General features: G+C 54.5%; 1 protein-coding gene across 1 annotated transcript; it reads right to left on the minus strand.

Moving 5' to 3' along the window:
* Positions 1-325: 325 nt before the first annotated feature.
* On the minus strand, positions 326-25,012 carry EZH1 (enhancer of zeste 1 polycomb repressive complex 2 subunit). The gene is given in 21 exon segments (XM_038385318.2): positions 326-3,223; positions 3,855-3,939; positions 4,441-4,521; positions 5,319-5,400; positions 6,183-6,278; positions 6,903-7,081; positions 9,226-9,351; positions 9,911-9,951; positions 10,513-10,604; positions 11,934-12,130; positions 12,710-12,890; positions 13,624-13,715; positions 14,607-14,730; positions 14,732-14,771; positions 15,990-16,092; positions 16,859-17,032; positions 18,000-18,120; positions 20,749-20,868; positions 21,197-21,325; positions 21,916-22,039; positions 24,881-25,012. Coding segments are annotated over 21 exon segments (2,259 nt in total). The 5' UTR covers positions 24,892-25,012; the 3' UTR covers positions 326-3,162.
* Between the last annotated feature and the right edge of the window lie 2,770 nt (positions 25,013-27,782).

The following is a 27,782-nucleotide window of genomic DNA, read 5'->3' on the forward strand; positions in this document are numbered from 1 at the left end:
CCCCTCAGACTAATAGCTCCGTTCTGTGCCCAGCCCTAGCACCAGGAGTCACTGTGCTCCCCCACCCCTACTGCAGTTAGCTGCTGTTAGCCCTGTCAGGCCTGCTCCAAGCTCGCAGGTGAGAGCAGAACAATACTGCAGCCAGGCACCTCCAGTTCTCGTCAGAGCCAAGCCAAGGATCGGGCCAGCGTCCTACTGGCCACTCTCCGCTCCTTTGAAGCGCTCTGGTGCACCCAGGCCCCGGTGCAGCAGCCAGCGGGGCGCAGGGGTGAGCTCCTGCTCAGGCTGGGGTAAGAGAATGGAGGCTGGCAGCCAGATCAGGGAGGACATTCACTACCACTTTATTAGGACAAAGATTACAAGCCACATCAGTTTTAAAGTGCATATAATTCACGGGCAGCAGACCACAGACACAAAGCCTCTCGCTGCGCAGGCAGCCAAGGGCAGGGGGCAAGTCACTAGCTGGGGTGGGCGTATGGTGCCAGGGAGGGGTGGGTCTCTCATTGAGACACAAAGGGGGCCGAGGCGCACACCCCTGCCAGCCCCAGGGAGGGAGATGGGCCTAACAGCCCTGGGGGGAAAGCAGTGCAGGCAGGACAGGCCTTAGGCCCCACTCAGCTGCTAGCAGCAGTAACAGATGCCTGGATGCTGGAGAACAGGAATTAGCCTGTGGCAGTAGGCGGCAGGCCCAAGACCCTGGCTCTCCTCCAGCCTGACTGCACCCTCCGCCCAGAGCGAGACAGCGCTCAGCCAGCTGCCCCTTGGCCTGCGTGCTGCTGGCAGTTCCCCCCCTCAGTCTAGTCCGAGGGCATCGGCCAGCGAGCGGACTCAGCTCAGCCCTGCGCTCTGTTCTCGTGGCCTCATTGGCCCACGGCAGCTTGGCACTCAGGACCCAGCTCTTGGGACCCAAGGTGGCCGTGGGGCACAGCTGTTTGCTGGGCCGATAGGCTGATCTTCCTGGACCTGCCCCAGCTCTGTTACACCCCCCAGCTTCTTGCCAGTCCCCTGCCCCAAGCACACAGGCATTTCCCCTGGATGCTACCCTGCACCACGTGACCTGGAAAGGAGACCAGCCAGGGCACTGGGAGCCGGACACCTGTAAGGTAGCTGCCCTTAGCTGGAGGCCCTGCCCTCTGGATGCCTCTCACTGTGCGTCAGCCCCAGAACATTGTGTCCCCTCTCCCCAAGCACAAGCCCCCCCACTGCTTTCATTCCTGTTCCAGGACAAGACCCTGGTGTCTGAACTGACCTCACCCAGCACCAGCTGTGCTTGGAGAGGGAGGGATAGGGGAACATGCCCCACTGAAGGATGATACCTTGGGCTGGCAGGTGTGTCCTCAAACCCAGAGCTGCCCAGGAACAGCCCTGGTCCCAGCCCCTTGGCTGGGTGGGAGGCTTATTTTAAAGTGCTCACTTGATTTCGTTGCATGGGGTGCTGAGAGCAGACCCTGCTCTGCTCTCCAGCTCAGGAACCATCTCTGGGGAGCCTGCCCCTTGGGTTTGCGCTGCCAGGCCAGGGCCTGGCGCAACAGATCTGCTGGCAGTCAGCAACATATTTACAGCAGGCAAAGCTCTCGCTGATCCAAATGCCATCCCGCGAGGAGTTCTGTGCAATGGCAGAGGCTCCAGGCTGGAGCGGAGAGCCACGTGGGGCTCGTAAAGTGCCTTACAGGTACTGCTGGGTCAGCCTGGCCCAGGGGAACCTGCCGGCTCAACAGTGTGATGCTAGAGCACCCAGCCCAGCACTGGGCAGGCTGGAAGCTCTGCGCTGTCTGCGATCTGTAGGCCAGCAGCTCTCTGATCTCCTGGGGAGACCCTTACTTCCAGCCCCAGCAGACCTACGCTGACTGGCAGCCCCCCAGAGAGGCCCCAGCCCCACTCACTGGTCAGCACAGAGCAGTGCCCGGTAGTTCAGTGCCCAGCGTTCGCAGTGTTGGCTGGCTCTGGCGTGGCATCTCTGGGGCTGAAGCCACCCCACGGGAGGGCAGCTCCAGAAGGGGAAAACCCCTCTCGAGGACGGGGAGTGGAGCAGCCCGAGTCCCAGCCCTGGTGGCAGTGCCAGTTGCTCAGCCCTACAGAGATGCGGGTTAAAGTGTCTGCACCACTCACTTGGCTAACAGAACAGAAGCCACCAGGGGCTGAGAAGAGCCCGTGGCCCAGAGGGGCCATCCCAGCAGTGCCCGCCATCCTGTTACGGCCTAAAGGCTTGACACAGGAAGGACCCAGGGTTCCTGCCCCTAACCCCAATCGCAGGGAGCTGGAGCCGCAGCCGCGGCCTATGGCACCCCAGTCCTGCACAGCAGGGGGGGGTGTGACACACCAGGCTCCAAGGGCCTATCCAGTGCCAGAGACAGAAATAGACATCATGCACCTGTGGTTCTGCAGAGCCAGGCAGGTGGGAGCTGGGGCCTCCCATGCCCCAGCTGACCTCACATTTCCTGCCCCCTCCCACCATCTCCTGGGGCTCCTGGGGCAATCCCACGACAGATACACACACGGCTCCTCCTGGCACCATCGCATCACGGGACCAACACGGCTCCTTGCCCTGGCGGACCCTTCCACACGTGCTGGGTGGCTCCCCCCTTTCGCCAGGCGGCCAGGAGCGCTTGGGGCCCCTGGAACTGCGCCGCAGAGAGGCAGGACTGACCCTCCATGGGGTCTGACCATGTGCTAGCAGCCTCGTCCCCAGCACTTCAGCATGGAAGGAAATCGAGAGGTAGCAACAGTCACCCCAGGGATAAAAGCTGACTCCAATGACTGTGCTGTGAGCAGAGTAACATCAAGCACCCGCTACCTGCTCCCTGCATGCAGGGGGGTCTCTCCAAGGTCCCTTAGCTCCAGATGCAGCTGGTTGCTCAGGCAGGTTTAGAAACAGACTGAGCATTTCTTGGCCACTCTTCTTCCTTCCAGTCCAACAGCCTCAGTCTCTGGAGTTGCCCCAGCCCAGGAGCGCCAGCGCCCACCTGCCCTGGAACCGAGCCAGGTTCCTGCTAGCCCCAGGCAGAGTCTGGCTCCTGCTCCTGGCCTGGGCTTTGCTCCCAGGCGCCTGGCTGGAACGGAGCACTCGGGACACACAGCAACGGGAACAGGGGCAGCAATGATGGAGCATGGAATGAACACGGCATCGCGGCAGCCAGGAGCAGGGGGCACGCTCGCAGGGGGCTAGATGATATCCGTCTCCCTTTCTATGCCCACGTACTTCAGGGCATCGGCCTGGCTGTACCTGCACGACAGGGACACTGGCACATAGTCGCTTCCCCAGCAGCCTCTTTACCACCAGCCTGTCTCTAGAGCAGTGGTCATCAACAGGTCGATCACGATCTCCAGCGGCACAGTGGGGCTGCCGCTAAGACAGGCTCCTTGCCTGCCCCGGCACCAAGCTGCTCCTGGAAGTGGCCAGCATGGCCTCTGGGGCAGGGGTCTCCCTCCATGCGCTGCTCCTGCCTGCAAGCCCCCGCCCTAACCCCCCTCCCAAAGCCAGCACCCCATACCTCCTCCTGCACCCCAGCTCAGAGCCCCCTCCTGCACCCAAACTCCCTCCCAGAGCCCACACCCCAACACTCTGCCCCAGCCCAGAGACCCCTCCTACACTGCAAAGCCCTTGGCCCCAGCCCTGAGCCCGCACCCCCTCCCGAACCCCAACCCCCTGCCCTGTGAAAGCAAGTGATGGGGGGGGGAGAGGGAGTGACAGAGAAAGGGGGAATGGAGTGAGTGCAGCGGGACTTTGGGGAAGGGATGGGGCAGATCCTGGGTTGCACTTAAATTCAAAAAGTGATCTTGGGCGTAAGAAAGTTGGAGACCCCTGCTCTGGAGAGCTTCATACCATGCATCAGAGGGGCCAGGCCCTGGCTCACCTGTAATCAAAGAAGAGCTCCTCCCCTGCCTGGATGGCCCTCTTGGCAAAGATTCCTATCCGGTGGTCTCCGTTCACCATCACCACTGTGGCAGAGAAAGGGGTCAGGGCTCGGCTCCCAGCCCGGCTCTCCCCCAGTACCACAGCCCACCAGCCTGTCTGAGCGCTGGTGAATCGCCTGGGGGCATGGCTGGCCCACAGGCTCTGCTCCAGATACTCAGTTCCCACTGAGCAGCAGGAGGGCCTGGCAGACTGGAGAGGGCCCAATTGCAGGGGAGTGCCTGGAAACCCAACTCTTGGCCTTTCCTTTGATGTTCAGCCCCCTCCAGAGCTCAGAGACCCAGAGGATGTTTCCAAGAGGCTCAAGAGACCCTGTGTAACCCAGGGCTCCATGGGCATTTCCCGGAGCGACAGTAGGGGACTCCCTGTCTAGGGTGACCAGACAGCAACTGTGAAAAATCGGGATGGGGGTAGGGGGTAATAGGCGCCTATAGAAGAAGAAGTCCCAAAAAATGGGACTGTCCCTTTAAAAATGGGACATCTGGTCACCCGACCGGCCTGGTTGCAGCTGGGCACAGAGTGCTCACCTTTGGCGTAGCAGTTGGGGTTCACAGAGTGGTTGGCAAAGCGGATTTTGTTTCCTTTGCGGGTGGCATCAACAACGAAATCTATTGGGAAAGGAAACCACAGAACCCTGAGATTCCCATCAGACCAAGATCCCACTAGCTCTGGGGCTCAGCTCGACATCTCTGCCCTCTCCCCCACTGCTCCGGGGCTCGGCGTCCCCACAACTAGCTCCGGAGCTGGATGAGACTCAGCGAGTCGGGTAGACTGCCCCAGAGCCAGACCAGTGCAATGGCCTCTGCACTCAGATGCTCTTCAGAGCTGGGCATACAAAATCCTCCTGGGCTCTGGAGAATCTTTCCCGTAAGGAATTTATTCCTCACAAAAACGACAACTGGGGCCAGATCCCCCAGCTCACCCAAAACCTGTCATGGAGTCACGTCCCTCGGCTACTACGACACTGATCCCAGCACCACCGGGGGCCGATCGCTTTTGCTGCCTGTTTCTACAGCCTGGAGCCAAGCCGTGAGCTGAGGAAGCGAATCCCTCGGGACCGGCTGCTCTCCAGCCCTGGCTCGGGCTCACAGCTTTTCCTTTCTAGAGTTTGATTCTGTTCTCAAAGCCACTGAGCAGCAACCGAGCGCCCGGCGCTGCCAAGTGCCCGGCGGTTACAGGGAGTTCGGACGGTGGCGTGTCAGACCAGCCTGGCCCAGCAGAGGCAGGCGTCCAGGAGCTGTGGCAGTTGGGAGACACCCCAGGTGATCCCAAAAGCACAGTGCCTGGGCCAAGCCAGTGTCGAGCCTGGGAGATTCCTCCAGGCGTAGCTGCTGTTGCCTCCTCCCTCCCCACAGCCAGGCACTGCCTGTGACGCTAAGGAACCTGGGTCCGCCCGGGAAGTTACCATTGTTGAGGTTGAAGAGGAAGCTGGACATGTACTTGTCATAGACCTTCCCTCGCCGGTCGGCCTCGTCCTGAGAAATAAGCTGGGAAATGGGCAGGCATTACACTGAGTGTCCCAGGGGACAGGGCTCTCCAGAGCCAGGAAACAGCCCCTCTGCACTAGGGCACAGGCTACTGGCTGGCCTGCTCAGGAAGAGCCTCCCTCTGCACGCTGGCCAGGACCAGGACCTTTATCGTAGACTCCCTCTGTAGATGGCCGACTACGTCAAACAAGGCCTGGCTTACACGCTCCACTTCTGCCATGTCGGGCACTCAGACAACATGCGTCCTCCGAGGTGCTGAGTGCTTTTACTCACTGAGACAGGAGCAGCTTTCCCATTTACATCCCCAGGGCCACAGCTGCAGAGGATACTGAGCACCCACAGCTCCCAGCTATTTCAATGGGTGGTTGCTCGGCCCTCCTCCACAGACCCTGCCTGTGGGGGCTCAGGCTGGATTCCTGAAAACTGGTTTCCCCAATCCAAGGCCATTTTCACAATCTTTGCCCAAGAATACACAGTGAGTCTGGGCCAGGACCCAGCCCAGCTCCGTCCCAGCCCTTCCCCTTAGCCTTCACTGGGCCCCTGGGGTTAAGGAGTTTATTTGTTTAAGCCTCACTCATTGTTATGCACCTTTGAGGGTGGGGAAAGCTGAGAAAATCCTGCTAGAGGCTACATGCCACATGAGCTGTCCCAGAGCATGAGGGCAGGGACTGCTTGTTAACTGGTGCTGTGGCACTTGTGGGGCTGCAGCCCCAGGAACAGTAGCTAGGCACGTCTGCGTCATCCCGGACCCCATGGGGACGGGCCAAGATGTCTTTACTAACCTCACCACAATATTCAGAGATAAATTCATTCTTCTGCACAGATTCCTTGATGAACGTCCCCCAGCCAGCGACATCTGATGGAGCCAGCAGTAAATGCTAGAGTGCAAGAGACTTCAGCTAAGTCTGCAGAGCTACTGCCCAGCAAGGTGCGCAATGGAAGGAAAACGCCCCGACATCATGCAGACAAGCCCGAGCCCCATGGGAAATCGGCTCCTCTGCTCCTTAGTGCCTGTTTATGACTTGCTGGTATTACCACTGTGTCCAGCTTTGACCAGGATCGGGCCCCATCGAGAGACAGTCCCAGCCTCAGGGAGTTACCATCCGAAACGACAAACGCCCCGGACAGAAGGATGGCTACGAGCCGCCACTGTGAGCAGTGGCCCCTGGCTTCTTACAGCCACTTTCCTTGCAGCTTCATTAGTTCTGTTGAACCTTGGCCTGTTTTCTAAGGGTCTCACCGCTTCCCCCGAGTTCTGTCCCTTCCTATGCTTCGCCCCAGGTTGCTCCAGTTCCTGGGGCCTCTTCCTGCTTCACGTTATTCAAACCCTGCCTTTGAATCTGAAAACACTTTGGGAGTCTGGGGAACAGCCCAGCCCCCACCTCAGGCCTGATCTCTGGGGCGGCTGTGGCTTGGGGAAGCCCAGGAGGGACAGAGCAGCAGGGGTGGATTTTCTCCAGCCCAGCTGCTCTGCACACTGGGGGAAGAGGTACAGCAAATACCTTTTTGAGGCCGCGCTGGATGCTGCAGTTCTTGCAGGAGACCACCTTGCAATCCCAGTGCTCCGACGCCCCGCAGGTCAAGCACAGGTCAGGGTCGCACTCCCGCACAGCCAGGTAGCATGGACACTGCTTGGTGTTGCACTGGGTCTTACAGCGGCAGCCCGGGAAGCGGTTCTGACCTGCAGCGAGAGACACCCAGATTACACAGGTCAGGCTAGAGGATCTCTGCTGGTCTCAAATGTCAGGACTCCACCTCAGGGACACACCCCAGCTGGAGAGGCTGCTCAGCTGTGGTGTGGCCCGAAGAACCCCTCACTGGGTTCGCTCTCCTGTTCCAGCACTGCCTATCAGGCCTGACAAACTCAATACACCTAACCCGCTACTTTCACAGCGGTTATTCCAAAGGGCGTGGGAGGTGTCCAATGAACGCTTACATCAGACAACCTCATACTCATTGCAGGAGGTACACCCGGGTGATTGTTGGGGCTGCGCACACACTGAAAATCCGTCCCGAACACATGCTCTGGAGGCAGTGCGGGGACAAACAAGTTTGCTGCCAGGCATCAGATGCTGATTCTCCAGCCTTGGTTCAGATGGACATTAACCATTCTAAGACAAACACATGGGAGCTACGTTTTCACCCCAAGTCAACAGGAAAGGAGCACACAGGAAACCAAGCAGCGGGGCAAAGAGTTTTATCTGGGGGCGCACAGCTAAAGGATGCACTTCAAATACTGGGGGGCAGAGTCAGCACCATCTCCCCATCACTGAGGAAGCAGGAAGGTGAGTGGTGGTTCCTAACCATGGGAGCTAGAGCCGCTGGAAGGAAAAGCTGGGAAGGGAAGCTTAACTTCAGACAAGGAATTCAGCCTGTTCAAGTTAAAACTCCAAGAAGCGTGTTATACTCACATGTGTTTCCAATATTCTCACTCACTATTCACATGAGTCTTTGTTCTTTGTTAATAACCTGATCCTTGGATTTTATTTTAAATCTGTCTCAGTGCTGTGGTATTAAGTCAAATGTGAACCCTCAGCTGAATCAAACAAGCTGGTTCGTAGACTGTTCCCTTGGGACTAGGGAACCTGGTAATTACTGACAGGGCTGGATACTACAGGGGGAGTTTCGGAGGATTTTGGGGACTGAGCGCATCAAATGTTAATCTGCAAGGCAAAGTAGGGGCTGGCATAAGAATACAACGGCCACACTGGGTCAGACCAAAGGTCCATCTAGCCCAGTATCCTGTCTTCCGACAGCAGCTAATGTCAGGTGCTCCAGAGGGACTGAACAGAACAGGTAATCATCAAGTGATCCTGGGGAGATTGCTTGGGGTGTCACAGAACCACAGGGTTAGAAGAGACTGCAAGGGTCATCTATAGTCTGACCCCCTGCCAAGATGCAGGATGTGTTGTGTCTGACCATCCAAGAGAGGTGGCTAGCCAGGGAGTGAACCAGTGAGAGTCACTTGCTGAGGAAGGGGGGGTAACACGCTGAGAAAGTATCCCATAGGCGGAGACAGGTCAGCCTGCCTTTGCCCAGAGCTGCCCTGCCAGCCCACCTGATGAGGGAACAAAGGGAAGCAGAGCTGGGGCTCCGCACCAGTAAACACATGACATGGTTTTCAGGTTCCAAGGAAGTAGAGACAGCACTGCAAAGGGAATAATGCAAACCCCCGGAGAGCACCACCAGCAGCAGCAGGCAGGCATGTTCCCTGCTCCCCGCTCTCCAACCGACAGCACCCCTCGCACCTCGCTGGCAGTGCAAGAGAGCAAAGCTACACTGGGAGTGTTTAGAGCACCCAAAGTTCGGCAAACAAAGGGGCACATGAGCACTGCAGTATGCGGATGGACCCCCGTGGCACGGCAGAACCCTGGCATCGCATGGAAGCCAGGGACATTTCTCTTCCCTCTACCCTACAGAGAGATTCCAAACGCAGAGACTGGCCCCAGGAGGGGGATAAGTATATAAACAGCGCTCTGGGAATATAAATGTAGCACAGTCGAGGGTCGGAGACGCACTCAGCATGTCGAGCTGCTAGCAGCACAGCACGGGGCCTGTGGGGCACTGCACATAAAGGTGCAGATATGAGTTTCACTATGGAAGTGTGCAGTACCCACTGACAGCCCACGATTTACCACAGAACACACCACTCCCCCTGACTTGGGCAGACTGCTAGCCAGTCCTTGTGTGTTTAGATTCCAGCCATCCTGCGTAAGCTGCCTGGACGCGGGAATGTGAGGGAGCTGCTGTAATGCCCTGTTCGCATGTCTGTGCAGGTAGCAGGGCGACTGGCTTTGTGCCCGGCTGTCCCAGCTGTGTCCTTACAGTCAGGATTGCACTGGCAGAACTTTTCACAGAAATTCTGAGTCATGATGCAGGGGCAGGAGCTGTCGCAGGGGTGGTCGGGGTGGTCGCAAGGCTGATAGTTGTACACCTGGGTAGGTGAATTATCTACAAGAAGAAGAGGGGAAATGCCATGGTTACTACCCATGCCCCACAAACACACACGGACGAGGAGTTACTGTGCACCAGGCTCTGGAGCATCAGAAGCTGCCATTTCCAGTTCTGCCAGCAGAGGGCAGGCAGCCCAGCAGCAGGTAAGCGTGCACCTTGCACTGAAGGCCTTACAGACCCTGCACCGGGATCACAAGCACATGATCCGTTTACTTCGCTCCTGAACAGCCCCCATTACCCTCCGGCCCTTGCTCCAAACCTCAGCCTCTGCCTGGAAACGAGAGGGTGCTTGCGGCACTGACCCCGCCCCAGAACACTACCACCGGGACCAAGTCGCACCACAAGCAGATGGGAACTTCACAGGCTTCCATGTCAGCCAAACAAGGTGCAGCCGGGGAGCCAGCAATAGCACCAGCTCCTGTGGCTGCTGCTGGCCTGGTGCTCACGGCTCGAGCTGGCAGGCTGGATACATGCTCAGCACTACACCGTGCACTGATGCTTCTCAAACCCAGGCCATGCAAGCAGCCCCCGGATCATGACTGGCACCGCACGGTACCTTTCTTCAACTGGATCTTCCTGCAGTGCGCAGCCCACAGCCTGAAAGAGAAACAGAGACGTGGGAAACGGGCGCCCACCTGAGGAACGTCCAACAGAGCGTCTGTGCCTGGACCCTCGGGGCTCCCAATTAGCTCAGCCAGGCTGTCAGCTTTGCATGCTAATAACCGTCAGCTACTGGTCAGAGGCGAGGGAAGAACAGAACCAGGCGTCTAGGAGAGACACTCCATAGGGCAAACCCTAAAGTCAAGCAAAACCCCACGGGAGACAAACCGCTTGGCAGGATGGATTAGAACAAGTGCATGAGAAGACGGTTAGAAGCCAGCCATCTTCCAGCTGGGCCTTGAGGGAGGCTCCTGGGACCGACACTCACAGGCAGCTGCTCCCCAGTGGCTACAAAGCCACTGCCAGTGCCTGAGGTACCAGGGCCCATGGGCACTGCAGCAGTGGCAGAGAGAAGGCCAGGGACCAATCCCCAGCCTCCAGCACAAGCTCCCCGTGCTCACAGCCACTTGTGGAGATGTGGATTAGCAGGGACACCAGCAGGGCGTGCAGAGGCTCTGGCAGCATTTTAAGAACAAAACAAGCTTGTTGAGCACTTGCCTGTGCTTCCTCTTTTTCTTTTGGGATGGATTCATGAGCTCGCTGGTCGGCAGTTTCATTATAAGGGATTCTTTCACCGCAAACTGGAAGACCTGTAACGAAAGAGTTCAGCTCATTCAAATCATACCCTGGAGGACAGGCTGGGCTGCCCGGCCCAGCTCCCACAGGCCAGGCACCTGCCCCTGCCCTCACTGAGCCAGTGGAGATTGCTGCTGCTCGTTTGGAAAGCAAACCCCTCCCTCTTGCCGAAACACTTCCCTGCAGAGCTCGTCCTCGGGGGACCATCAGAAGCACAAACCCTTGAAGCTCCAGCATGTCGGGGCAGGGCAGGGACAGCTCTGGGCAGTGACAGGCTGCAGTGATTTTCACCATATGGAGCGTGTGCGCGTCCAGCACTAAACTTCACAAGACTTGATGTGCCTAGAGCTGAGCGATGAAAGCTCATCCTCACAAAGCCTGGGCCGGGGCCGGGCCCGGGATGCTGCGGCTCTCTCATTCCCATGCTCCTTCCCTCTGCACCTGGTTCCACGTGTAGGTGTGAACCCAGCCAAGACAGATGCGTGACAGCGCGAGTGGAATCCGGCACTGGGTCTGGGGTCCCTAATTCTTCAGAAGGGAGATGGAAAAATCCCAAAAGGGCAGCAAAAGGGTTCCAGGCTGGGAGAATGCACATGGAGTGATTCTGCAGGTGCTAAAGGGCGTGAGTGGCATTTTCAAAGGGCCTCCTAAAACCCCCCCACAGCTTTCTGCACACAGGCATGCTGGAGCTGGCAGGTAACTCTTCTACACGCGGTCCCGCCCAGGAAAGAGAAGAGTCAGGGGAAGCCCTGATCCAAGCCTTGTACATCCCTTCGAGTTTACTCCACGGTCAAAGGAAGTGGAGCACGCCAGCTGGGCTGAAACCAGAGCCAAGCAGTCAGGGCAGTGGAATGGTGGAGGTGGACTGAACAGTGTCATGACACAGGTACTAGGCACCAAATCCTCAGCTCTGCAGAGAATCAGGAGCAGGCTAGTGGGTCGGAGGCAGGGACAGAATCCAGGGCCTTGTGGTACTATTCTTAGGACAAGCGAACAGCTTTGCCACTGCAGGCTCCTCCCTCGAGACCGTGACTGACGCATCAAACAGGAACAGCTAGGTGTGCGGGAAGCTACCAGACCAAAGAGGCAGCCAGCATCCTCCGAGATGGAGCAGAGGGAACAACAGACTACGGCACTCCAAGGAAGCAATTCCTCGGGCACCAGCCACTTGCACAGCCTGGGCCGATAAACGATGCAGTTACCTCACTAGGCCCCTCAAGGTGCGTTTCCTCTGGTCTCTCTGTGGCCCGGAAGGCAAAGCAAGAGAAAGTGCTGCTCCCAAGACTCCCTCCCCTCCTGTCCCGCCTGCTCAGGAGTGGCCAGGCGAGGATGCCAGGCCATACCTGCTTGCAGGTTTTCGTGCCCAGCAGCCTGGCTATGGAGCAGAAGTTGTTGAAGTAGGTGCCGTGGAGCACGCGGAAGAGTGACTCCTCAGCCCCCGTCCACTCGATGAGTTCCTGCGGTGCTTCCATCACAAAGAGCTGAGAGGAGGCAGGGCTGCCCTTCTGCTTGGTGGGGGTCTGGCTTCGGGAGTTGGCCTCTAAGACAACCCAGATGACAGGAAACACAGCAGTCAGGGCAGCAACAAATACACAAGACACCCACGCTGGGGAGTCTGGGTCTGCCATGGCCCCCCTCCTTATTCCTGCCTCGAACTCCTCTCACCCGTGGTAATCTTCCCAGCAGAGCTCCCGCCAGGGCCCAGCATCACCCCTGCTTGTCTGTCTGTGTAGGGCAGCAGAGAATAACGCAAGCTGCTCCCTTTATTCCATGGCCTCCAGCAGCCTGAGCCCCAGGCCAAGCCATGTGGCACAGCTGGCAGGGCAGCACTCTACCCCAGAGCTCCCTCTCAGAGGAGGCCTGACTTACAGTGGTCAGACACACAGAGCCATAGCAGAGGCCTGTGTTCGATGCATGGACAGAAGGGGACGCTCTGATGAGCCCGTTTGCTCCTGCTCCCCCTGACTACTGGGCGAAGCCAAGGAGGGAGAGGAGCTAGGCTAGCCGGTGCAGCCAGGAAAACCTGCCTTGGTGACCCTCCAGTGCCAGCTCTGCAGCAGCCTAGTTAAATGGAAGTGTGGAGGGTCTATGGAAATGCGGAGGCTCCCAGGCATCATACCTGAGGAACTCGAGGCCCAGTCGTTGCCTGTGTCTCTGTCGCTGTCTCCCTCCCTTGTCTCAGTGGTGGAGGAAGCCGAGGGGTTTGAGCTGGAAGCACTGACTACATGGTGCCTACGGCGTCGCCTACCTGAGCATTTGGACCGGGGATTGTGCAGCACTGCAAACTCCTTGGCTCCCTCCTGCAATCAGACAGCGCGTGGCACATGAGAGCTGCGCAAGGAACGCACAAAGCTCTGTTCCATGGGCCTAGGGCTCTGTGCTGCAGCAGGACCCTCAGCTCTCTGGGCAAGGTGCCACGGTGAGAGGTGCCTACAAATCCCGTGGGTGACGAGTCCCTGCAGCCTCCATTGCAGTGAGACTCCTCCTGGTGATCCTCTCACACTGTGACCTGCCCATCTCCACTGCCTTGTGCTTCCAGAAGCCCCTGGCTTCTCCTCCTGTCCCCAAACAGCTCCCCTGTACAAGTGGGCACCTCCAGCCAGTGAAGCATCAGCTAGAGGGTGAGCTCCCGGGGCAAAGACCACGTCCCCTTGTATGCATGTCCAGCACTAAGTCCTTTCCCCAGCTGGCTCATCTCTCAGCTGGCTCATCTGCTGCCGAGCCACGTGCTGTTTGCCAGTGCCCTTGGCTGTGGGGATTGGGGACGGGTGGCTGGATTTAGGGAACCTAGCCAGCTTATTTTAAATACTGTTTCCCATACTAACACTGCACAGTCTTGTGGTACCACCCAGTATTGCAGGGCCTCACCCATTTGAGACCAGCTAACACTCCGTGGTTGGAGGCTCGTTAACGTGGGTCTCAAGTGAGGTTTTTATTTGGACTTGTGCTCACCAACTCTGTCTTACCACTGGAACAGTACAAAGGCACCAACTGGTCCTGCAGGTAAGGCAGGAGGGTATCCCAAAAACCTACCAGCCAAAGGAAACAATCTGTCCCGCAGGGATCTGGCTCAATCTTGATCTCTCTGTTCTTCCGTTTATAGACATTAGGAGTCGCATGGAAAGCTGAAAAATACAAGCCACCTTCATCATGTTAGCACCAGGCACCTTCCAATTGAGAGGTTCATTCGTCCCCACAGTGGAGGAGGCAGCCAATGGCCCAGCACGCATGGTGAAAGGTGCTGAAATGCAGTGCTGACCAGGCACCATGGGCACTGACCGGGAGTCCTATGCTACCAGGCAACTTAGCCTGGTCACCCTGCCCGCTCACAATGGAAGGAAACCTAGATCTGTCATGTTGGGACACCCGAACACCTCCCATTCCTGGAAAAGAGACTTAATGGGAAGATTTACTTTTAAACTGACACACACATACTGACTCATGGTCATATGCCAGTGTTTAATAACAGAGTCTAGCTGAAGAGACTCTTACTGCCGCAGTGACCCCCAGGAACAGAAAAGCTCCAGGTCTAACTGGCAAAGCAATGCTCACAAGGCTTTAGCACGACAAGCTAGAAGAATGGGCCCAGCGACTCATTATGACAAAGTAGTAAAATGTGGGGGGCAGGGGCAGACCACAGTGAGGTGCCAGCATAATGTGCGTCAGGTCTGTGCTGTGCCATGTCCACTGTACAGAACAGGGGGGCTCACGTAGCAGGACTAGGACTCCCACCTACTGCAGCTAACCCGTCCATCTGTAGAGATCGCTGGGGAAGATACAGACTCACGGCCACTTTAACAATGCAAGTAGGTGCCTATCCGCATCTTTAGGTGCCTGAATGTCTGTGTCAGTCTGGCTCTCCAGGATTGCAACACTACACAGTGCAGAGCATCAGGAAAAGACAGAGGCATCTGCCCAGTATAGTCTGGAGCGTGGGGCATGGTAAAGAAAGGGGTGGAAATGGTGGAACAGGCACCAGAACCTTCAGGGGAGTTTCCAGTTGAGTCTCAACTTACGATGCAGAAAACAGTCATATTTGAAGCAACGTCTGCAGAAGAGTGTATGAAAAGAATGCAGGGACTGCTCCCGCTGGACTGACTTTGCACATGGCCCATCAATGTTTGGAGTGCATTGGGGGGGGCAGCACGTTCGGATCAGACTGTTCAGTAAGTTCCCTGTACCTGTTTTAAAAAAAAACAAAAAAACATGCATGTGTATTTTCCCAGTGTCTGGACACGCTGCTCTATGTCACTGCAACTAGCCGCTCAGCTTTGCGTACTGATCAACACGGTACAACAGGGCTGAGTTCAGGGGGTTGAAACAGTCAGAACTTGGGTTTTCTCCTAGCAAGTTCTCATTAGGCTACTTTCATTCTATTCCCCGGAAGTCTTTGGACAGTGTTTCCCCTCCTCCCATAGAGACAGCGTGAGACAGACATGGTAATTTATTGCAATATCCTGGGAGACCTTATTGAACTAAGTTTAAGCATCTTTGGGATCCATTGTATGAAATGAATGCTTTAGGGGCCAGGATTGTACAGAACCTCTCCAGGGGGCAGATGTGACAGATGAAAGGCCTGGGGTTCAATGGACTATACTGAACAATGGGCTAGACAAGAATGGACTCCTGCAACAGCGTGACGTGGTTTTCCTGGGGAAATAGCTAGTGGGAGGTAAATGCAAATTCCCCACCTCTGGTTATGCCAAACCCCAGCCTTTGGAAGCTAAACCCTGAGGTGTAGGCCATTGTCTGCTGATCACCCGTTACTGAGGCCAAGCTACCTAAGGTAAAGACTGAAATCTTCATTGTTGTTCTGGTTCTGAAAATGAGACTTGTAATCCTCGGGAAAACCCAGGTGAGAATTTTGAAGGACTGACACTACCAGAGCCCAAGGTTCTAGTTGGCGTGACCTCTAGTAAGCTTTAGCCTGTGTCTAGGTTCTTTTATTGTTTTTAGCACATCTTCTCTGTAACGCTTTCATCTTAAGAATAAATGTGCTTGCTTACAAAGAGTGTGGGAATTTATAACTGTGGCAATGACAGTGCTCACTGCCTCTGGAGAGAAAGCAAAAGCACAGATGCTGGCCTTTTAGGCACTCTTGCTTACTGGGGAGGATTTCATAGCACAGGCAGGGAACTGTGCAGCCTTGAAAAACCCATCAGAAGGGAGAGAAACACGGGTCTCTAGCAAAAAGAGGTGACAGCTGAGAAACCGGGAGTCTAGTGTAGGTGCCCTAGAGGAACCATGGGAGGGTGCAGTTTCCCTGAACATTGACACTGTCCATGGGCAGATACAGGTCTACTGCACTAGTCAGACTAGCATACTATTATTTGCTGAAGTATCTTTGTTAAAAACTGGAACTGGTTCTGCTAGACAATTTAACCAGGAATGTCTCCTACCGCTCTTTCATGTCTTCCGGAAAGCCGTTCTCAGGAAACATTGAAGAAATAGCACTGAAGATCATGTCATTTGGGAACTGCTTCTTTGAACACTTTTTGTTGCCTAAACCAAAATGACAGAAGATTCCTAAGTTAAGCAGGACTTGAAAGCACCTTTCCCTTTTAGGGGTAGGGTTACTCCAGGGATGCTTTGGATCCCATTTTAAAAGGCAGAGAGACGATCACACAGTCATCCAACAAAGAATCCTTCCTTAGTCCAACAGCTAGGATAAGGAACACACAGTTCCAGAGGTGCCCCTTTTACCTACCAGCAACGCCATCAGTGAGACTCAGTGATGATTCATAAAAGGGAAAAATTACTAATTTGTGCTGCAAGGGGACTGAGTGCACAAAACCCTTCACCAAATACCAAAGGGGTTTAGAGAAGCAGGACTCTGCTTGGACTCGGGTTTTACTCTTGGATGTTTCATAACCAGACTAAAATATCAGCAAGAAGATGCGTTAGCTGCGATCGCCAGGACCTAATACTTTGTGGAGTCTCTGCAGCTGAGACGAGAGATATTCCCTGCTACTGGTATCACTCAGAGCACCACATACAGCAGTCCGAGATGAAATCTGCCACGAAAGCTTCCTGCGATTACACAGCACACATGAAAATCCCACTGTTCTAGCTTCCTCCCACTGCAACCCATCCCAAGGAAACACTCCAGCTAGCATCCCAGGGGGAGCAAGGACAGGCCACAGAACTTTCTACCTGGCACTTCATTACCCTTATTAGCAATCAACAAGATGAGTGCAGGAGGGCACGGTGACTGTTGGGGAGGATGGAGGCCACCAGAGACTGTCCCAGCTTCTGCTGCCAAACCCACCTTCCATTGTGGTTCGCTTTCTTTTTCTTGTGACTGGCAGCTCCTCCTTCCCATCCTCCTGTTTACCCTCGGAGTCATTGAGCCCTTCTTCTTCCTCATCTGAGTACTGATTCAGAGCGTCAACGAGCTCCAGGAACACAGCATCGCTGATAAGGACGGACCCTGTAATCATCTCTGAAACACAGCAATATATCAGCTGCTTTGTGGGTGTGCTGCAATTTTCCAGCCTGGGGTTTGGTGGCAACCCTAAGTCAGCCACGGGACAGACTGCTTGTTAGGAACAGCACTTTCACGACAGGATTTTGCCAAGGTAGGGTGTGTTTGGGGAGGTGGGGAGATGCTGACTATGCATCACTCTTAATCACACCTGGCAGCTAACACATGGAGCAACAGAGCCAGCCCCTCTTCCCAGCTGAGTAGTAACTGCTATAGACACAGGTTTCAGAGTAGCAGCCGTGTTAGTCTGTATCCACAAAAAGAAAAAGGAGGACTTGTGGCACCTTAGAGACTAAAATTTATTTGAGCATAAGCTTTTGTGAGCTGAATGCATCCGATGAAGTGAGCTGTAGCTCACGAAAGCTTATGCTCTAATAAATTTGTTAGTCTCTCAGGTGCCACAAGTCCTCCTTTTCTTTTTGCTATAGACACAGACACTCACTAATTAAATCATTTGGGGCGTGGGATGGGGGGCAGCTTTTCAGTGTCTCCTACCTCCAGGCAGGGCCTTGTGAGGGGCTAGGCAGCTTGGTGGGAAAACACACTGGCTTTTCACCACTGAAGAACTGGATTCAAGTCTTGGCTCAGGTCACAAGTGAAATGAGTTGGCTTGTCTCACCCTAGCCCTTAATGGGTATCTGCCAGCGTTACACAAATGGCAGTGCTGCTCAAGAGAGGCCCAGGGCTGGACCTGCCTGGGACGCTGAAGGTTGGGCCTGAGGTGCTCTGGCAGAGCCGAGGGCAGGGAGACAGGACCAGGCTAGCAGGGGTGCTCTTGCTTTAATGCTCCCTATTCTAAGGAACCCTCGGCAGAGGGTGGTTATTGGTACCGCTCTTTGCCTCCTCAGGGGCTCAGAAAGCCTGGCCAGGCTCCCTGCTTGCATGCCGTCCAGTGGAAATGGAGAGCACCCCGTGCCCAGGTTACCTTCCTCGCCGTGAACTTTCCCGTCGTAGTTATTAATTAGCTCTTCAATGAAGGTTTCATCTTCCTCCTTCACCTCATCTCCCATGTAGGGGATATTGCACAGCACAGTCTCATCCTCCACCTGCAAACAGGTCAGGCAGCCAGCACTCACCGACGGCCAGTCAGAGGGCAGCCTTGTGACTGCCCCTTCCCATTCACACGCGGGGCTGCAAAGACTTGCCCTTCCCAGACTTCACTGCTACCCGGAACACTGAGGTGCTCTGTTTGTAACATACCCCCTGCCACAGAAGGGTCGTGTCTCCAGAGCCCAGAGACGTTCAGAGACACAGGATAAAGTCGAGCAAGTGGTCAAATAAGTATCAGGGGGCTCATGAGCGGGACAGTACTGGTTGGCACACAACGAAGAGCACACGGTAACTCATCCCTGTCTGAAATACAGTGCACACTAGAGGAGCATGCTCTCATTACACACAGTGGGGACAAAGGCACTCTGAATACTCCAGTGCTACACTCGGTTTTCGTCACTCCGTTCTGCCACAGCTGCTCCCCTCTGGCCTTAAGAGAGTTATTGCAGCAGGCAGATCAGTACACTCTTGCAGCAAGCAAATGGCCAGTAGGAAATAGCTACAGATTGACGTTTGTCTCATAAATAATTTTAACGAAGAAAGTCACAGCATTAATGCTGTGCCAGAAAGTGTATTTCAATTATTCTGTGCTGTCCTGTTCTCTCAGCTAACCCTCAGCAGCACCGTTGGGGGGTCAGTCACAAAGGTAGGAGCTGCCTGACTTATTTGTTGAACATTTAATTATTTTAAACTAGGGCTGTCAAGTGATTAAAAAAGTTAATCGCGATTAATTGTGCTGTTAAACAATAATAGAATCCATTTATTTAAATATTTTTGGATGTTTTCTACAATACATTTGAAAATGATTTCAATTACAACACAGAATACAAAGTGCACAGTGCTTACTTTATATTATTTTTATTTCAAATATTTGCACTGTAAAAGACAAAAACAGTATTTTTCAATTCACCTCATACAAGTACTGTAGTGCTGTCTCTTTATTGTGAAAGTGTAACTTACAAATATAGATTTTTTTTATTACATAACTGCACTCAAAACCAAAACAATGTAAAACTTTAGAGCCTAAAGTCTACTCAGTCCTACTTCTTGTTTAGCTAATCGCTAAAACAAACAAGTTTGTTTATATTTACAGGAGATAATGCTGCCCGCTTCTTGTTTACAATGTCACCTGAAAGTGAGAACAGGCATTCGCATGGGACTTTTGTAGCCAGCATTGCAAGGTATTTACGTGCCAGATACGCTAATCATTCATATGCCCCTTCATGCTTCGGCCGCCATTCCAGAGGACATGCTTCCATGCTGATGATGCTCATTAAAAAAATAAATGTGTCAATTAAATTTGTGACCGACTTCCTTGGGGGAGAACTGCGTGCCTCCTGTTCTGTTTTACCCGCATTCTGCCATATATTTCATGTTATAGCAGTCTCGGACGATGACCCAGCACATGTTCATTTTAAGAACACTTTCACTGCAGATTTGACAAAATGCAAAGAAGGTACCAATGTGAAATTTCTAAAAAGATAGCTACAGCCCTCGATCCAAAGTTTAAGCATCCAAAGTGCCGTCCCAAATCTGAGAGGGATGAGCTGTGGAGCATGCTTTTAAAAGTCTTAAAAGAGCAACAGTTCGATGCAGAAATTACAGAACCCGAACCATCAAAAAAGAAAATGCTGGTGGCATCTGACTCAGATGATGAAAATGAACACATATCGGTCCACTCTGCTTTGGATCATTATCAAGCAGAACCCGTCATCAGCGGAGACACATGTCTTCTGGAACGTTGGTTGAAGAATGAAGGGACATATGAATCTTTGGTACATATTTACGTAAATATGTTGCAATGCCAGCTACAACAGTGCCATGCGAATGCCTGTTCTCACTTTCAGTGACATTGTAAACATTGTAAACAAGAAACGGGCAACATTAACTCCTGCAAATGTAAACAAACTTGTTGGTCTGAGCGATTGGCTGAACAAGAAGTAGAACTGAGTGGACTTGCCGACTCAAGTTTTATATTGTTTTATTTTTGAATGCAGGGTTTTTTGTACATAATTCTACCTTTGTAAATTACACTTTCATGATAAAGAGATTGCACTACACTACTTGTATTAGGTGAACTGAAAAATACTATTTCTTTTGTTTATCATTTTTACAGTGCAAATATTTGTAATAAAAAATATAAAGTGATCACGGTACATTTTGTATTCTGTGTTGTAACAGAAATCAATATATTTGAAAGTGTAGAAAAATATTTAATACATTTCAACTGTTTAACCGTCTGATTAATCACAATTAATATTTTTATCACAATTAGTTTTTTTTTTTAGTTAATCGTGTGTGTTAACTGCGATTAATCAACAGCCCTATTTTAAACAGAAACAATTCCACAGTTTACAAAAATCAGCCACTAAATTCAGGCATTGAATCCTGCAAAGGCAACAGTCAGGCTTGGCCAGCCCTTGGGATTTCAGGGAAACTGGTGAGCCAGCTCTGCTATTAAGGGATACAGCACAATACGAGACGAAAATGTTCCCTTCCAATGTCTTGGGAGCAGCAAGAGACTCAAAAGGAGCAGGCTGAGGAAGGTATCTGCAACCGCAAACATGTAGGGATGATGCACTAATTGTCTCAAAAGTCTCACATCACAATGCGCTCTCACATACCATGAAATTCTGCTGAAGAGGGGACCAGGAATACATAATAGGCACCAACGCTACTGTGTTTAGTGACCTCATGAAGATGGTCTGGTTTGGGAATCCGGGATAATTGCTCTCAACGGTACACTAGAGAACAAGCAAACACAGGGACAGTAAGGAAAGGGCAGCTCAGACACAGTGACTGCAGGACAGGAACATACACTTTGATCCCGTCCCTTAGGTACAGCTACTGATCTGCTGAGCTTTACAGTCACACACAGTCCTCCCTGGACATTAGCCACAGGGTTTTCTTTTTACCCCCATTTCTGCAGCCTGGGGGGAGCACGAGGCGCAGTAAGAGACTGACACGCAGAGAGCGGAGAAAGGTACAGCCCTCTTCAGCCTTCCCTGCAAAGCCCCGGGTTGTAATCAGCTTGTGTGGCTGCCCTGCCATTTCCACCTCATTCTCCTGTACCTGTTTCAGGAAAGGGTGCCCAGTGCCTGGTTTCATTAGCGGGACTGGCTGAACTCGAAGCTTCTTCCAGTCTTCATTCAGAATTTGAGTTTTTTCTTGAACCTTTGCAAAATTGGCCACAAACAGAGCCTGAAATTAGAGAGAGAAGTGCTTACAATCCTCAAAGCAAGTTTAGACTCATGTCACTGAAATCCCTGCTGGGAATGTGTGACACACAGCAGGCTGTAGAGTTAACACAGCTGCCACTTTCAGCAAAGGCAAGGAAGGATATTATTCCCATTTTACAGACAGGGAACTGAGTTTCAGAGGGACTAAGTGACTTGCTCAGGGTCATACAGAAAGTTTGTGGCAGAGCAGGGCCCTGAACCTAGGCTCTCTACTCCCAGGCTCATGCCCTGATCACCAGATCACTCTGTCACAAGGAACACCAAAGAAAGATTATCTACGCCCCACACAGACACTGATCACGGTCTAGTCTATCAGCAGAATGTGAACAATTAGAAAAAACTCCACTGATTATAAAGCCTGAAGGGACCATTCCCATGGCTCTCCTCTGAACTCTCTCCAATTTTTCAACATACGTCATGAATTATGGACACCAGAACTGGACACAGTGTTCCAGCAGCCATCACAACAGTGCCAAATACATATAATCTCCCTACTGCTACTCGATATTCCCGTGTGTACCTACGAGGCCTGGCCCCAGAGAACATATCTACCTTCGCTCCCATGTTTGCCTGAAACCTCTTGAGCTGCCGAAGACGCATATATTCAGACTTGACTTTCCTTTTCCAGTAAATAATTTTGCACTTAGACGTTGGAGGAGTTGGGATTTCCATTTTCCTGAAAAACAAAACAGAAAGGGTAGCACCCGAATGGCAGAGTGCTTTTTCACAAACACAAGGGGTTTCCTAACAAAAACAGTGTGCTGGGATTCTCAGTGCATCACTAAGTTTATCTGGCAAAAAAAGTACAGTAACTGCCTGCGCAGGCCACATTGGTTCTGTTTGTTTAGGGAATAATTATGATGCAAACTGTACTTAAGAGAGGCACAGAAAGTTCTTAGAGCCAAGAGGGCATTGCGTGCTCAGGACAGATCATTCATTGGCAGCGGCCTCACCTATAAGTGCCCCTAGGATGCCTGGTCCCAACAGCATGAGCTTGGGTGACCTCTTTTTCCACTAAATATTCTGACAGGTTTCAGAGTAGCAGCCGTGTTAGTCTGTATCCGTAAAAAGAAAAGGAGGACTTGGTGGCACCTTAGAGACTAACAAATTTATTAGAGCATAAGCTTTTGTGAGCTACAGCTCACTTCATTAAATATTCTGAGCAGCTCCTCTGTTCCATGTGCCCCGGGCAGTAACAGACTGAAGGCAAAGGTGACATTGGCTTCATTATACACAGACTGGAATCACAGCTTGTGCCTCCAGGTGACCCTCCTAGAGTCAGCTGGGACCTTTCCCCCACTAGTATTTTCCTCCTCAGGAGTGCACAGCGAAGGGTTATTTATTAAAGATGCCAAACATTCCCTGAGGCAGCAAAAATCAAAACTAAGAGCCAATCGCACACACCAAGAAGAGGCTCCAGGGCTGTCCCCAGGGACTGCAGGGTTAAACCTCCTTAAAGTTCACCCAGTGCCAACTATGCACATTTCCTCTGGCTCTAGTCTTAGGGGTGGGAGACATGATCACAACATGCATGTAACAAACCTGGCTGCAGAACTGTGAACGAACCTGCTCTCCTATCTAATGGAAGGAGCGGTGTCTCTCTCTAACACACACACACACACACACACACACACTGCAGCAACACTAAACAAGGCTCTGATCTCATGCATCCTGTAGGTGCAAACCTGTCTGTCCCAGGAAGTCAGGTTAGCCTTTGCAGTGAGTTACAGTCCATTCCGGTTCTTCATTTAACCCTTCTGTTTGTATTATTGTTGTTCCAGTTCACTCAAGAGCCCAGCAACATAGGTAGGGGATCTGATCCCCTCACTTCCAAGCAGCCCGGATCCCATTGTAACAATACAGAAGTCTTTGGACAATTAGGATTCTGAGGCATACAAAGTAGGTTTTCAGGATTATACTTTTATTTTCCTTTCATCTACTGGGATTTAATGGTCCGATTCCCCTTGGGGTACAGTTTCAAAGATATAGTTCCCCAGCATTCAAACATCTCTTTTACAAGAGTTACGGCCATTCAAACCTAAAAAAAACAGATGCCCTCGGAAGTGCCCTGTGCAGCTTTCCCTACTGCCTGGAATAAGCCTTCTGTGAGTGATGGGGTTAAAATAAACTACATGGCAGAAACCAAAGAGTTAGACCAAGAAAGAAACATGTTCAAAGGGGCATTTAACTGTAATTAAGAGTCAGCAGCATCAGCCACAAGCACAATGGGGCGTTATGTGCGTATGTGACAATGGGGAACATAATTCAGCTTCAGCCCATGTTCTAGCCCCAGTAAGGCAGGGAGTGAAGGAACAATGTCAAAAGCACAGCAGACACTTATTGCTCAAACACATGTTTTAGTTACAGATTCCAAATGAAGGAAATACGACAGGTGATGGTGCCACTCCATTAGCCAGAGGCAAAATGATGGCACGCAGCAATCTGACCCCCCCATAGAATCATAGAATATCAGGGTTGGAAGGGACCTCAGGAGGTCATCTAGTCCAACCCCCTGTTCAGACCAATCCTCAATTTTTGCCCCTGATCCCTAAATGGCCCCCTCAAGGATTGAACTCACAACCCTGGGTTTAGCAGGCCAATGCTCAAACCACTGAGGTATCCCTCCCCCCGAATAAGGCCCATCATGTTTCAAACTGGTCAGCCAGAAATGGAGGCACCAGAGATTTCTGGCTACTTTTTCGAATCATAGAATATCAGGGCTGGAAGGGACCTCAGGCGGTCATCCCAGCTCAGCAACTCCCCAATACTCCCCCAATTGCACAGGTACCCCCTATTCCAGCACCCCACTATCCCCACCACACCTACCTTAAGCCTCCCATCCTAGACATCCTTAAACAAACCCCATAGATGAACCCCAAACCAATCCACCCCACATACTCCCCATACCCCAGCCGCAACCAGCCCCCAGACAGACCTGTCTGCCCCAATTCTCCCCGCACCCAGAGGCCCTCCAACCCCCTCTCCCACAGGATAGTCAGCCCATATACCTGCTCCCCACACTGTCAGAGCCCCCCCGGCCCACGCCCCGCCCCCGGAGGGGGCCGGCCCCAGAGCCCCCCTCCCCCGGCCCACGCCCCGCCCCCGGAGGGGGCCGGCCCCAGAGCCCCCCTCCCCCGGCCCACGCCCCGCCCCCGGAGGGGGCCGGCCCCAGAGCCCCCCCTCCGGCCCACGCCCCGCCCCCGGAGGGGGCCGGCCCCAGAGCCCCCCCTCCGGCCCACGCCCCGCCCCCGGAGGGGGCCGGCCCCAGAGCCCCCCCCGGCCCACGCCCCGCCCCCGGCGGGGGCCGGCCCCAGAGCCCCCCCCGGCCCACGCCCCGCCCCGCCCCCGGAGGGACCCGGCCCCAGAGCCCCCCCACGGCCCGCCCCCACAGAGGGCCAGCCCCAGAGTACCGGCCCACGCCCCTCCCCCACAGGGGGCCAGCCCCAGAGTCCCCCCCCGGCCCACGCCCCGCCCCCGGAGGGAGCCAGCCCCGGAGACCCTCGGCCCCGTTACTCACTCCTCATCCATCGCGCTCAGGTGACCTGGAGGCCGCAGCACCCCGTCTGCTCTGCGCCTGCGCCAACCAGTTCGCCCCGCCCCCGCCGCTCACATGCCCTGCCCCCTTCCAGGAGGCTCCTCCCCTCAGAGCCGTTTCCCGGCTCAAAGCCCTGCCCACTTTCTAAGACTCCGCCCACAAGGCCGCCGCAACCCGGGGCCCCGCCCACGACAAGAGACTCCGCCCCCTGCAGCGAACGTCGTTTTCTCACCCGCCTTGGGATGTACCAAGAGAGGGGAGGGGGGAAGGGATCATACCACTGGGGATCGGGAGGGGGGCATGGGCTGTACCACTGCCGGCGGGACCAATGGAAAATATTAGAAACAATCCCTCGGTATCTCCTAGCCCCCTGGTCTAACCCACCAGACATCCCCCAAACGGGTGGGAGAACCCAGGAGTCCTAGCTCCCAGCACTCCCCCTCCCCCACTGGGGGGAGAACCCAGGAGTCCTAGCTCCCAGCACCCCCCTCCCCCACTGGGGGGAGAACCCAGGAGTCCTAGCTCCCAGCACCCCCCTCACTGGGAGGAGAACCCAGGAGTCCTAGTTCCCAGCTCCCAACCCCCCCTCACTGGGGGGAGAACCCAGGAATCCTAGCTCCCAGCACTCCCCCTCCCCCACTGGGGGGAGAATCCAGGAGTCCTAGCTCCCAGCACCCCCCTCCCCCACTGGGGGAGAGAACCCAGGAGTCCTAGCTCCCAACCCCCCTCACTGGGGGGAGAACCCAGGAGTCCTAGTTCCCAGCTCCCAACCCCCCCCACTGGGGGGAGAACCCAGGAGTCCTAGCTCCCAGCACTCCCCCTCCCCCACTGGGGGGAGAACCCAGGAGTCCTAGCTCCCAGCACCCCCCTCCCCCACTGGGGGGAGAACCCAGGAGTCCTAGCTCCCAGCACCCCCCTCCCCCACTGGGGGAGAGAACCCAGGAGTCCTAGCTCCCAACCCCCCCCTCACTGGGGGGAGAACCCAGGAGTCCTAGTTCCCAGCTCCCAACCCCCCCTCACTGGGGGGAGAACCCAGGAATCCTAGCTCCCAGCACTCCCCCTCCCCCACTGGGGGGAGAATCCAGGAGTCCTAGCTCCCAGCACCCCCCTCCCCCACTGGGGGAGAGAACCCAGGAGTCCTAGCTCCCAACCCCCCTCACTGGGGGGAGAACCCAGGAGTCCTAGTTCCCAGCTCCCAACCCCCCCCACTGGGGGGAGAACCCAGGAGTCCTAGCTCCCAGCACTCCCCCTCCCCCACTGGGGGGAGAACCCAGGAGTCCTAGCTCCCAGCACCCCCCTCCCCCACTGGGGGAGAGAACCCAGGAGTCCTAGCTCCCAACCCCCCTCACTGGGGGGAGAACCCAGGAGTCCTAGTTCCCAGCTCCCAACCCCCCCCACTGGGGGGAGAACCCAGGAGTCCTAGCTCCCAGCACCCCCTCCCCCACTGGGGGAGAGAACCCAGGAGTCCTAGCTCCCAACCCCCCCTCACTGGGGGGAGAACCCAGGAGTCCTAGTTCCCAGCTCCCAACCCCCCCCCCACTGGGGGGAGAACCCAGGAGTCCTAGCTCCCAGCACTCCCCCTCCCCCACTGGGGGGAGAACCCAGGAGTCCTAGCTCCCAGCTCCCAACCCCCCCCTCACTGGGGGAGAGAACCCAGGAGTCCTAGCTCCCAGCTCCCAACCCCCCCCCCTCACTGGGGGGAGAACCCAGGAGTCCTAGCTCCCAGCACTCCCCCTCCCCCACTGGGGGGAGAACCCAGGAGTCCTAGCTCCCAGCACCCCCCTCCCCCACTGGGGGAGAGAACCCAGGAGTCCTAGCTCCCAACCCCCCTCACTGGGGGGAGAACCCAGGAGTCCTAGTTCCCAGCTCCCAACCCCCCCCACTGGGGGGAGAACCCAGGAGTCCTAGCTCCCAGCACCCCCCTCCCCCACTGGGGGAGAGAACCCAGGAGTCCTAGCTCCCAACCCCCCCTCACTGGGGGGAGAACCCAGGAGTCCTAGTTCCCAGCTCCCAACCCCCCCCCCCACTGGGGGGAGAACCCAGGAGTCCTAGCTCCCAGCACTCCCCCTCCCCCACTGGGGGGAGAACCCAGGAGTCCTAGCTCCCAGCTCCCAACCCCCCCCTCACTGGGGGAGAGAACCCAGGAGTCCTAGCTCCCAGCTCCCAACCCCCCCCCCTCACTGGGGGGAGAACCCAGGAGTCCTAGTTCCCAGCACCCCCCTTCCCCACTGGGGGAGAGAACCCAGGAGTCCTGCCTCCCTGCTCTAACCCATCTCAAAGTCCCAACCTTGCCGATGACCCATGTGGGGTCAGTTAGGTTCCACATGATGAAATTTCTGTTTTTCTCTTTTTTTTTTTTTTAATTACATACAAATAGTACCAAGTATCAGGGGGTAGCCATATTAGCCTGTATCCACAAAAACAACCAGGAGCCCGGTGGCACCTTAAAGACTTAACAGATTTATTTGGGCATAAGCTTTCATGGGTGAAAAACCCACTTCTTCAGATGCATGGAGTGAAAATTACAGATGCAGGCATAAATATACTGGCACATGAAGAGAAGGGATTTACCTTACAAGTGGCAAAAAGAAAAGGAGGACTTGTGGCACCTTAGAGACTAACAAATTTATTTGAGCATAAGCTTTCGTGAGCTACAGCTCACTTCATCAGATGCACCTTACAAGTGGAGAAACAGTGTTGACAAGCAGGGCTTTGGAGGTGTGCTCTGGCTCCGCTCCAGCTCCAGGCGAAAACCTGCAGCTCCACTGCTCCAGATCTGCTCTGCGTTCCAGCTCCAGGCTCTGCTCCAAAGTCCTGTTGACAAGGCCAGTTCAGTCAGGGTGGATGTGATCCACTCCCAGTAACTGATGAGGCGGTATCAATA

Source organism: Dermochelys coriacea, chromosome 27 (genome assembly GCF_009764565.3).
Source record: "Dermochelys coriacea isolate rDerCor1 chromosome 27, rDerCor1.pri.v4, whole genome shotgun sequence".
Lineage (NCBI taxonomy): Eukaryota > Metazoa > Chordata > Testudines > Dermochelyidae > Dermochelys > Dermochelys coriacea.